This window comes from Haliotis cracherodii, unplaced genomic scaffold (genome assembly GCF_022045235.1).
Source record: "Haliotis cracherodii isolate W230 unplaced genomic scaffold, xgHalCrac1.p SCAF_7, whole genome shotgun sequence".
NCBI classification, from domain to species: domain Eukaryota; kingdom Metazoa; phylum Mollusca; class Gastropoda; order Lepetellida; family Haliotidae; genus Haliotis; species Haliotis cracherodii.
This window is the reverse complement of record NW_027266330.1, coordinates 42953213-42966063: the sequence shown is the minus strand read 5'-3', so window position 1 is coordinate 42966063 and position 12851 is coordinate 42953213. Positions and strand designations below refer to the sequence as shown.

General features: G+C 39.1%; 1 protein-coding gene across 1 annotated transcript; it reads right to left on the bottom strand.

The window, feature by feature from the left end:
• Positions 1 to 9601: 9601 nt before the first annotated feature.
• LOC139448343 (uncharacterized) lies at positions 9602 to 12562 on the bottom strand. Its single transcript, XM_071229886.1, has 3 exons — positions 12249 to 12562; positions 11716 to 11901; positions 9602 to 10803 (listed from the first exon to the last, which is right to left on the bottom strand). Exons 1-3 carry the CDS (start codon positions 12519 to 12521, stop codon positions 9664 to 9666), a joined length of 1599 nt encoding a protein of 532 aa, XP_071085987.1. The 5' UTR covers positions 12522 to 12562; the 3' UTR covers positions 9602 to 9663.
• Positions 12563 to 12851: the final 289 nt, after the last annotated feature.

Genomic DNA, 12851 nt, shown 5'->3' with positions numbered 1-12851 from the left:
GACGCTTTAAAATCTTAAATTAAAACTTGTATTTCATTTAACTTCTTCTTATCACCTCTGCAATTCCATTGTATAATGTGTTGTGGATTCACGATAGTGCTTCCACAGGGTATATATCACGCGAACGTGAGGAAGACTTTGTAGTACTCCTATTTGTCTCATGTAGAGATGGAGTTACCGCAATGTCCAGAGAACCAAAGGAGTGATGCACCTCTATAAGGGGCCTCTAAAGACGAGGTGTCGTTTGGTGGTGGTGTTTGCAGCTGCTCTTGTTGCTGCTTTTGTTTTCATAACTTTCTTTCCTTCTTTGTAAGTTTGACATTTGTCTGCAGCAGAGTTAGAGATAGTAGAAATAGTTGCAGTGGGGCCTGCACTTCTATCCTCTTCTTAGCTTCATGGAAGGAGATAGTTTGTTCAGTCTTTATTTTCATGATTTGGACTCGCGTTTCCAAACATGACATGATTTTAAAGAAGCCATATGGTTCCCATCGCAGTTTCCACACCTTCGGTCTCAATAGATGTCGCTCAGTGTAACCAGGCGCAGAAAAAGTAAGTTTTATGAAGAAAATGCGCTTCTTTTAAGTTTGAGAAGACAAGAAATGCTGTTTTCAAACTTTGAATGAATTGTAAATCATTGACGCCGTTTAATTTGATTTATATAAACGTTTTAAACGAATAGGTCGTGACAGAGAGACCAAAATGTCATGAACTGTGTGTATTTACACGGGATGTGAATGGGATATATTTCTGTCGATGTAATAGTCCAGTAGAAATTGACGTCATAATTAATTAACCCGGACATTTGTGATAATAACCCATTTATTGCACAAAATCAATCTTCAGTGTGTCCTGGTTGTGTATACAAAACCCAAGATGTATAGCACTTTTTAATTTATGATACCAATAATGTTTTGCAAGTTTGACAACATTAGCGCTCAAATAAAAAAAATTACAAAGTAAAAAAAGACTTGTATTACTGCCAAGGTCAAGGTCATACAAGTCAGATAATGTTTTTTTGACAACATATTATGAATATGTGTATGTCAAAAACATTTGGATGAAAATATATTGTTACAGGTAAAATATTAACTGCAAAGTGAGTAATTTCATTATTATTTGTAATGGAACTTTCTAATTAGTGAATGTAATAATTATAAGGGGATAATTCTCTACTTTAGGGGCTAATATATATCTTTGAAGTGTAAGAATTGGGAATTGTCCATCATCCAGGTATATCAATGTGGACACTTTGAGATAGAACAAGTATACACACTATAAACTACATGTATCTTTAATTTGATCTTATATCAAAATTTTAAATTAGTGAGTGAAGGAGTGAGTTGGGTTTAACGCTGCTTTTAACAGTATTCCAGTCATATCAGGGCGTGTCAGATTAGTGTGGGAGGAAAGCCCAAAGTGATGCAGGTCTCAGACGTTTACCACTTCTGTGAAACCCACGAGCACGGGTATGGTGCTGACAAACCTAGAAACATAAACAATCATAGGTTTCTGGCGTACCCAAGGGACGCAACTCTGCACAGCGAATCACGGCGTCTTAGACGACTGGGCCACCCGTGCCCCCAAATTTTAAACTAAACATGATAATGTCAAAGTGACTGTAATTAAATTAAAGTGAATATTAAAAATCAGAAAATTGGCTTTTATTTTGCCATGTCAAAAATATGCTTAATATGAAATATTTTAGTTTTATTTAACTCTTATTTTCTTATAGATATATTAGAAAAATAGTAGATGTTCTTTTTGTCACAGTAGTGCAACGGATATGAAAATAAGAATGGTATTGTCTATTAGCCGAATAAATTGATGTAGATGTTTCTATCTATCTTTCACACTTGATTAATAAAAGACATAACAACCAGCATAAAAATTTTAAAATTTCTCATCCAATATTTACACTTTAAACTGAACATGATTATGTCAATTTAACTGTACTTAAAAATACATTCTTTTCTCATAATATTCACTTTTATCAAAATAAATATCTTGCTATGTCAAAATATGCTTATTTTAAATTACAAATTTCATTTATCCCTCCTTTTCTTAAAGATTTGTTTGGATTCCCAATATGACATGTTTTATTTGTCACAATGGTTCTGGAGAAGTCAAACTTAGAGACAAGGGTGCCAACACTTTACTCAAAGTTTCACTGGAATCAACTCTAAAATCAAATGGGATTAACTTTGTTCATGAAAAATGCAGAAAGTCCTACAAAACATCATCGAATATCCTGAAAACTCAGAAAACAGATAACCATGGAAATATCCAGCCATATGTTTTAGGATTGGGAGATAATTCTTTTAACTATAGGACTCACTGTCTCATATGTGCAAATGAGATTGATTTTGAAGATCTACCAAAACATCCAAATAGGAATTCAGCAATCAGCAATGTCGAAATTGTCAGTAGTGGGAAAAGAAGTATTCAGGAGGAAACCCTCCTTGACCTCTGTGAGAGAAGATCTGATGATAAGGCAGCTGATGCTAAAGCTCACATTACTGTCGCTAGTGACATTTGTGCAGTTGAGGCAATATACCCCAGACACTGTATGCAGTGTTTTATGTATGAGCATGACAGGACAACCACTGGAAACTCTGAGGCTTCAGCCAGAAATATTCAGAACACTACCTGGTGTGACCTACTGCCTGAGAGAATGCAGAATGGAAAGTTGTACACTGTACAAGACCTGTTGCATCAGTATGCTGGTGTTCTGCCTTCTGGGATTCCACCCAAAAGCCTGAAGCATTTTAAACACCACCTCCTTCAGTATTTCGAATTAAGGATCACCATTGCAGAAGTAGAAGGAAGACCAAATGTTGTGACTTTAACAGATGAGGCATGCTCTATACTTCATGAATCATATCATAAATCACAAATTGATAACACAGCCAATGAAGACCTCCAAGCAGCAAAATCCATCCATTGGACGGACAGTCAAAAATCACTTAAAGGACATGGCACCAAACACAGATGTGTATCCACAACCAGGTGAAATTGATGTTGAGCTTCTTGAAAAACAAGTTCCACCACTACTTCTCATGTTGATGCAGAATATTTTTGATAAACCACGAAGTCTATCCGCCTGGCTCAGACAAAGGATCTGGATAGTTTCTGTATGCCACATACTCATGCAAGCTTCTCACCAGTCATTTGTATCTCCACTGCTCTTGTCTACTGGACTTTTCATTCACCAAACAACACGATATTGTGTTGCCTTAAATCTTCTCTCCACCCTTGGAATGAATGTCTCCTATGACCAGGTCTTAGATTTTGAAAAAGCTGCAGTACTTTCTCAACAAAGAGATGATATGCCTCAAGCCTCACAAGGAGACGTCTCATCAGGATTTTGTCAGTGGGTTGCTGACAATTCGGACTATAATGAAGACACATTGAATGGGCATCAAGCAACTCCAGCGCTTCAAAGTCCAGTACAGATACAAAGAAGAAAGGTGTCTTCATCTGATTTACTTTTGACTGGAAACTTTGGAAATATGGTGCATCCATACAAGCAACCGGCACAGAATCGTATGTTTGATGTGAATATTTTGGAATTACCTCAGATAAACATTTCAGTCAGTAAATTTCTTCAACTGGATTCAATGTGGCCCTTGTCAAGTCTTTACAACCGTTCATCACCTAACTGGCAAGGCTTTATGTCAAGTGGTCAGTGCATCTGCACATCAGTCACCTACAACCCAATGATACCGTTGAATCCTCAAACAAATGAGGCAGTGTACAGCACTATGAGGTTTGTTGATTCTCAAAATATTGTGCTCAACTGAAATTTGATCAGCCTCTTTATGCCAAAGGGTACAAAATCAAGACCGACAACCCCAATGAGTTTTCTCGCGTTCAGTTGAGGCTTGGAGGATTTCATCATTTTTACCTGGGTGCTGGTTGCAAATGTATAGAAGACAGTGGCCTGGATGAACTTTGGGCAACTGTGTATGCAAGAAAGAGTCTCCCACAGATGCTTGATGGCCAGTCCATTCAAAGACCCTGAGGGCATGCCTTTTGACTGATGCAGCACTCCATGTCACTCAACTGGAATCTGACAAACTTACATGTGCTAATGAGTTGGGTGACGATGATGAAGTGTCCGTGCCTGTAGAAGAGTCTATCATTTCCAAGGACACAGCTGATCAACTGAATAGGCTTTAGCAAGAAACGTTTAAGGGAGATCATGACACCTTTGACACAGATGAAACAATGAACCAGCTTCATGTGCAACTGGTTGAACTGAAAGAACAGAAAAGATCACTATCAAGGACAAGTAGCTGTGGCTGATGTTCATGGACTTTGTTTCCATTGTAAGGCTGTTTGTTAGGGCAAGAGCATCCAGGTAACTGGCAGTTACATCTGAAGGCAACCAAAAGCATGTTAATTGTTTGCAGCATCTGGTCACAACAACCATGCCAAGTTTTGCAGATTGTATCTTCAGGATTGTCTTTGTCTATGCTCTTGTCTGAAAGTACCAATGGAAGTGGGTCTGTTTAAAATCCGAAGGAACTCAAAGCAATTTTGGAATGGCACTTGGAGTGACATGAACATGGAGCAATGTCTTATGAGAGCAGGACACACTCAAGGAGGTTTGATCAACATCACTCACAAGGATTCAGTAAGAACAAAATGGCTGCTCTCTGCCCATATTGTGGCTCAGTATGCTCTACGACTGATGACCAACTAGGAGTCACAACCCTTTCATGGCAGCTCCAGAACATCAACTGAGAAATATTGCCAGTGAAGTTGTTGCAGTTGACAAAGTGAATGTTGATGAAGCATTTGAGATTGGAACACGGAATCAGTTAAATATGACAGGAATGAAGTTTGGAGATGTTGGTTTGAAGAAATCATCGCAAGTTGTCACGTTTACCACCACGAAGAAGTCTATCCGCCTATCAGATGGAGCACAGCTGAGAATGTCATAATGGCGATTTATCAAAGATTATTAGCAATGACTCTAGTGAGTGGTCCCCCCTCTGATGATGTGTGCTTGTTTGAACTTGCAGCAGTGTCACCAGCTCTCTTCCACAACGACGTCTCGATGAGAAAATGCTAAAAGCCTGTCCTGGCCAAATATTTGCTTACACATTACACCAAAGAAGAAGCACACACCACAACACCAGGCATAGTCATTGATGGACGTGCACTTCTTCAGCAGATACCCTGGTCCCAAGATCGGTACGATTGAAGACGTCTGCAAGATCTATGTTGACAGTGTAATCCATCGGACAACACAACATCGACCATCTTGTGCAGTGTTTGGCACACATGAAGCCACGACCATAAAGGAGCTTGAACAGAAGAGAAAAAAGATTATGAAGGTATCTGCACCAGACATAATAGTGAAGAACTCAACACCAGTCCCTCAGGAAAAAGCAGGCTTTAATCTACCTGCTTGCAAAACATCTGGCAGCAGAAGTAATACATTTTGAACATGCAGCCAAAGAGGGTGATGCTGATGTTGTGGTTGTAAGTCAAGCTATGACAGATGACATAGCACAGATGAAGTGGTTGTTTATGCAGATATGATAAGGATATCTTGGTGTTACTGATCCATCACAGCAAACCTGGAACCAATCTCTTCATGAAGTCAAAGGTACAACTCATTTCTATCAATCAGTGTAAACAAGGACTTGGGGTACATTTCTGCCATTTGTGCATGCCATGCCACTTCTGCCTTGTTCAGCCTTGGAAAAGTGAAGCACTTCAAGCTGCTGCAGTCAACAGACACACTGCATGATTCAGCATCAGTTTTTGGAGACGTGTCAGCTTCGAAAGACATGATTACTTCAGCAGGTGAATGATTTGTCAGTGCTCTGTACAACACAGTTCATGAAGGACACTGCCTTGATGAACTGAGGTATTTATTTGCTGTCTCCACTAAGTTTGTACCTGTAGAGAAAATGCCACCGACAAGCAGAGCATGTTACTTCCATTCTCTTCGTGTTCATCACCAGGTTTCCACATGGATTCACCTCAACACTGTGTTGGACATGCATGAATATGGATTCCAAACTGTGGATGGGACCATCATTGCAACAATCACAGACAAACGTGCTGCCCCTGATAATCTTATCAAGGAAATTAATTGTACTTGCTCCACAACTTCAAGATTATGTTCCAACTGCAGTTTCTCTAAGAAGAGAATCCCACGTGGCATTCATTGCAAGTGCAAGGGCTACTGCTTAAACCCAACACCTGTGTTTTGTGATGAGGTTATTGATGAAGATTAATGTGGACTAAGGAACGCTTTGCTACTTGCCTAAATTTAACATTGCAATATATACTGAGTCAAAGTAAAAACTTCACATTTTTAAAAGTAATCTCATATTTGTGCAGAAATACCAAAACAACAGGTAGACTAAAATTATTTATTATAATTGACACAAGAATTGGGAGCTGGCTCGGTTGTTGCTTAAGAATGGTTAATGTTTTATGAGATTGGTTGCAGGGGCAAGCCAGCCTGGACAACCGTAGGTTGCAGGGGCAAGCCGGCCTGGACAACCGTGGGGAAGCAGCTGATTGTAGGGGCAAGCCGGTCTGACAAAGAGCTGTGTGTGCAAGGGCAGTAGCCGGCCTGCGAAGAAGAGATTTGAAAATATGTTGGAATTTGAATATGAATTGGGGGATTATGAAATAAAATGCCCAATGTTTAAATGAAATACCGGGGTAGTAGGAATTAAGTTATGGATGGAAGCAACAACCGGCACAACTCCAAGGAAGTAGAATGGGGTGGCTGGAGGGCCGAGAACAATGCAACAACATGGCGGATGAAGAAGCGAATAAACATTGGAAGCGCATGCGCAGCATGCCGGAAGTTTAGAATGTACGTGATGCACCATGAACACATATGAAATTTGGCACCCGAAATCAAACAATTGAAATGTACATAACGCAGATGCTAAGAATAAACAATGACAATATGCATAGTTTAAACACGTAAGTATGTTTAGGAGAAACCTACAATTGTGAGTGTACATCATGTAGCTGTGATGGACAACGGAAGCAAACAAGTTTAAAAATGAAAGCATGTAGGTACACGTGGGCGTATATAAAAATGGTAACGGGAAGTACTTATGCATAGATGAATCAACCGACACAACAAAGAACGAGGAAGTGGGCAAAAAGAGAATTAGAGCAATATTTAGTTGAAGAATATAGCATAACAATTGATGAAAGGAACAGCCAGGAAGGTAGTGAATGGATGTATGGCAGGGGATGTCATTTCTGCACAAACAAAAATAATAAATTTACATTATGATATACAACGGACAAATGTATCAGAGAAGGTAATTTTTAATCATTAATGTCCAAAGGAGGATTTTAATAACGGTGGTAACCATAATTTGTTCCAAGCACCTACGGTATTTGGTAATAACATCAACAGTTTAAGTTTAAGTCCCAAGCACGAGAATCTGATGGCACACAAGTTCAGTAGATCTTGCAAATTCTGTGGTTGGTTCTGGAGAGTGGGCAGACTTCTGCCAAGAGCATCCCAGACGTGTTCGACGGGATTGAGGTCGGGAGACCTTGACGGCCAGTCCATGACGTTGACTCCCGCTTTCTGAAGGAAATTCCTTGTCAAATTTGCTGTGTGGGGTCTGGCATTGTCGTGTTGGAAGATCAAACCGGGTCTATGTGCTGCCACAAAAGGCAGAAGTTATGGTGCCAGTACCTGGTCGCAGAAAGCAGCAACGTTGAGGATGCCACGGATGACAAGAAGCATGGAACGTGCACTGACACAGAAAGCACCCCACACCATGACACTTCCGCCTAGAAATGTGTCAACTTCCTGTACACAACACTGGGCGTAACATTCAGGACAGCGCCTCCACACCCTCGCCCTACCATCAGCAAATCAAAGATTAAATCGGTATTCATCACTGAAGACGACTTGATTCCAATTCCTCTGAGTCCATCGTAAGTGTCGCTGTGCCCACAATTGACGTTGACGTCTATGTAATTGAGTCAGAATCGGCCCGCTGTATGGCCGTCGTGCTTGAAGGTGAGCAGTTCTCAGACGGTTTTGAACAGTTTGCACACTCAGTCTACCCCTAAACGGTTCATTTCTGGTTGATGTAGGCGTCAAAAATCGGTTACAAAGGTGACGTAAGACAATCTGACGATTCTCTGCATGTGACGTCACACGTGGTCGACCTGGCCGAGGGCGATCAACGGTGGTACCCGTTTGCTGTAGACGCGTTTGTTAATCATAAACAGTCTGTCGACTACAACCCATCGTCCTTGCGACTTCAGCTACGGACATTCCCGTCTGCAACATGCCGATGGCACGTTTACGTTGCACATTTGAAAGGCATGGCATGCCTTAAAGACTTTTGTTTTCTTGTGGGTTTTTTAAATGACTGCTAACAAGTATGTCTGAACACGTGTGGTATTTTGGCCACGTGACCAGTTGTACGTGAAAAACCACTTTTGCCATTATAGTAATGTGCACATGATTTTGATCGATTCACCTGCACAAAAACGGGTGTTATCTGAAGACAATACGTGGCCATTACTGTTTAAATACACAATAAGGGCTCACAATGATAACTGGTAAAAATGAAGTTTTTAATTTGGTTCAGTATATTTCTTCGTCTCTGATTATCTTCAATTGTTGGTGTAGCAATATGTGTGTATTGACGGCTGAAGAAATACTGAGTGCAATGAAAAAGAGGTAAGTTATGTATGTGGAATGATTTGGGGATATTAACAGGATATGCAGTGGGCATATTATGAATAACATCCACAATAGTTGTACTTTGAACTGTACTCATGTAACTAAAGTCCCTGAAATCATGAATGTCATGTACTTCATGATCCTGTTTAAATCATAGAACATATCAAGCAAGCATATTGATTGAATGAAGTAATATCTTCAGTCAGAAGAAATTATGGTTGTAATGAGAAAATTGTATAGAAGTTGTCAACTTTAATCCATTAATCAAAACCTGCAAAAAGAAAGGTTGTAATAGTCTCATTATGTGATGTAATAACAATCTATTTGGGGTTATGAGTACTATATATCGCTTTTATTTTTTATATATTTTTTATTTCGTTTTTCTTGTAATTGAAGTGGATAAAATGGTTATAATGGAAACTAATACACATATATTATTTTTTCGGTTCATTAATTTTCATTATTATGCACAAGAATGAAGTTTATTAGGGATATTATATTGGCGCTAAACATACCCAAATGTCGCCAGTGTTAGGGTAGGTTACGGAGCACTTTAACCATTTTATCCACTTCAATTACGAGAAAAACGAAATAAAAAATATATAAAAAATAAAAGTGCTTTTGTAAGTGCGCCGCCGCAGGCTATAATTGGGGCTATATACATGAGGTGTCAATAAAAATTTGACAACAATATTACTCTTTGTTATTATTTCTTGCTGCAGGTAGTCACAAGTCATGATTGAACACCAAAATATGGCATCGCAATTGGAAACTGGCGAAGGATGCTGAGCAATGACTTGGTTCATGATGTACATGTTTTAGTGCGCTTTTTATTGTATAAAGAAGTAGTATTTATGAGATACTGAAAAATAATCAGCTAATAACGACAACTACTCGGGCTAGAATTATCGTACCTCCTATCATATGTAATATACATTCAATCATGGTAATGGGCTAATGCCCTATTTAACAAGTGGTGGCTGATAGTTGGAAAGCATTCCTATAACAAAAACTATCTGGGACGCTAAGTGTTTCATTGAAAGAGGAATAACTGTGTTTAATATACGATACTCCCTCAACCTTCCCACTGATCTCTCCACATGTATTCTTGTTCTAGCAATAGATCGAGTCAAGATATCTTCTTGAAGAGTCAGCTTGTCCCTTTTGCCTAGAAATGGAAGAATATTCAAGTGTGCTCTACGGCTCATGAGGAGATCTTTGATATTGAAGCCTCTATCGGCTAAGATCAAATCACCTGGGTTAATTTTTTCCAGAAAGCCTGATTTCCTGATAATATCTCTGTCTGATATGCCACCTTCATATGCATCAGACAAAAATGTAACAGCACCAGTTGGAGAAATACCAAGTAAAACTTTCAAGGTGTTGTGAGTTTTGTACTGAGAGTACATGTTGCCTTGCTCACCATAATCACTTGGTCGCTCAGAAAACACTTCGAAACAATCAACAATAACTCTGATGTTTTTGAAGCTTTTAAACACAGATGGCAATGTTTTCCTGATAAGATGTCTAGAAGGAAAGATGTGATCTTTCAAAGTAATAAATTTCATGTACAGAAACTGAATCCAAGTGGTAATGATACAGGAAACAGAACCGACACTGATGTTATATCTATAGGATAAATCTTTTGTTGGAAAGTTTCTCCTTAATCTGACAAGTGTCAAAACAAGCTGGTCTTTGATTGATAAAACCCTGCACTTGCCAGGTTTACTGGAACTTATCTTATTTCCACGCCAGTAACAAATGTCATTTACACTGTCACCAAGGGAAGCAAAAAGATGATTAAAATGAACAGTTTTCATGCCAGTATAGTACTTGAATTTCTTCTTATTAGATACCAAATTATCAAATAGTAAATCACAGCTTTTGTTGTCAAGATCCCTGCTTATTTCACAATCTGAATCAGGGACTTGTGCGGTCATCTTTTCATAAATTTTAGATACCAGAATGCTGGAACACACAAACTCAGTCTGGTTGGACTCATGCTTCGTTGTCGGCATTGCTTGGCAGGCAGCATCACTGGACCTGAGCTCAGTCAAGGTAGCCTCTTCTGTGTCAGCACCAGTAGCACAGACATTCTGTTCCTGTTGACATAAAAATTAACTAATGATACATAGTGTTTGCTCATTTACATCTAAGGCATGGTTAGGAAATTGTTGTATCTTAGTGGCAATGTCATGGTTGAAGTAAGTTCCTGGTGCCTGAGTGAGTATGGCTTTACACCGCTTTTAGAAATACTCCAGCAATATCACGACAGGGGACACAAAAAATGGGCTTCACACATTGTGCTCGTGTGGGGAATTGAAACCATTCTTTGGCATAGTGAGTGAACACACTAACCACTAGGCTACCCCACCGCCCCTCCTGTTGCCTTGAGGTCATACTTGTAAAATATATTTTTTCAACAATACCATAATACCACCTACTACAATGACTGCATCAGCTGCTATTAATAAGATAAACAAACGGTGAACAAACAACGTGCTTAAATGCTTAATGCATCAATGAAAACAGTGTTATCAATTTCATTGAAATTGAAAAGGACAGGGAATAACTTTCAAATTACAACTGCTTATTATCTAGCCATGGTGAAATGACATTAATGAGTCTTCTAGTTGAACCTTTATTCCAAAAGGCACACCTAAAAATGTTCATGTGTGACTGTGGCAGACAAGAAAACAAAAACAGGTCTAACCCTTTAAGGTTAGGTGTGAGGTGACATTTTCATAAACAAGTTATCTGCTGAAGCTAACTCTGACTTGCAACTATGTCTATATACAAAGTAAATATTCCTTTAGGATAATATTATTAATGGTTTACATTCCAAAATTGCATACCATAATTTTTTTTACTTAAACAAAATATGGATCTAATATTTACCATTGTTTACATAGTTAAATATGATTGCAGAGCCCATTTTACATCTGATTACAGGCTTAAATTATTTTTTTTTACAAATGTTATACATTTATGGCAGTATAAAATTTGGTCCATACCAATTCGGTATTGACTGTTTTCTGCCACTCCAGGTGCTTTCTAGAGGTGTATGGGTGGTCAGCTGCACACACTGCAAGTAAAGATAGGCCATCACCTGCTGTAGAAGTGGGCTCCAACCTGGATACCTTACATGGAAGGGGACATCTCTCCACAGGGCTCTTTCTTTTCTTTGAAAATTTCACCACCTTGAAAAAAAATAATATATGGACTGCACAAATATGCAACTATGTTTGGAACATAGGCCTAGAATCTACTTATTCCTCACATGGTTGCTTTAATCAATTTTCCATGACACTTGAACCCAAATTAATGCTTGTCATAATTCCTAATTAAATAAATCTGAATCAGTTGTTAAATCTGAAAACTGTTCACCAAATTGGCAAAATGTCGTATGACATATCCAGTAAACACTTTGAACATCGAACATTAATTTGACCTTCTAGGCCTAGTCTACTTATGGTGTATCGACATAGATCTAGATGTATGTATCTGACGTTATAATGACAAAAATACACAAAATCATAACACGTACCTGATCAAAAGTATACGTTGCCGGGATAGGATCGGGATGTCCAAGTGAAGGAACATTCCCGCCGATAAAGTGCTTGGAACAGATGTAGGTGTACTTGTTGACCTTGTCCGTCGTAAAGCCCTCTCGACAACAAGCGCGAACCCACCTTGCACACTTCTCAGGCTGCTTGTGAAACTTAGGAAACAAAATAAAATGGATCCCTGCCATGTCAGGCCTATCCGTATAGCGGTTGTCACTTCGGCAGATCCCATACGCACAGTGTTTAGCTGGCATCGTGTTAAAATATCCGAAACCGCGCTACGATTCTAACAAGCGGAAGAGGGACAAATGGCAATGTTTGTCCCTCGTTTTTCGCGCATGCGCGAACCTAAAATAGAGCGGAAGTATCTAAAATTCTATTTTTAGTAGTTTGGCCTTGTTGATGAAATGGCTTATTAAGGAAGGCCTAGGTTGCCCCGAACTCTATCCTTAGCCCTTGGACCCCCTTTACGATAAATCACCCCTTTACGATCATTAGGGTTAGGAACCCGTTTAGTGGCTATTAGATTACCTTAAGTCTATCCTTAACCCTTGGATCCCCTTTATGATCAATCACCCGTTTAC

What these genes read in the sequence shown, in the direction of transcription:
- LOC139448343 (XM_071229886.1), bottom strand. Translation starts at nt 12,521, where the DNA reads ATGCCAGCTAAACACTGTGCGTATGGGATCTGCCGAAGTGACAACCGC. An exon ending in CAACGTATACTTTTGATCAG is followed by an intron (nt 11,902 to 12,248) that starts GTACGTGTTATG and finishes TTTTTTTTCAAG; the next exon opens with GTGGTGAAATTTTCAAAGAA. An exon ending in AAACAGTCAATACCGAATTG is followed by an intron (nt 10,804 to 11,715) that starts GTATGGACCAAA and finishes TTATGTCAACAG; the next exon opens with GAACAGAATGTCTGTGCTAC.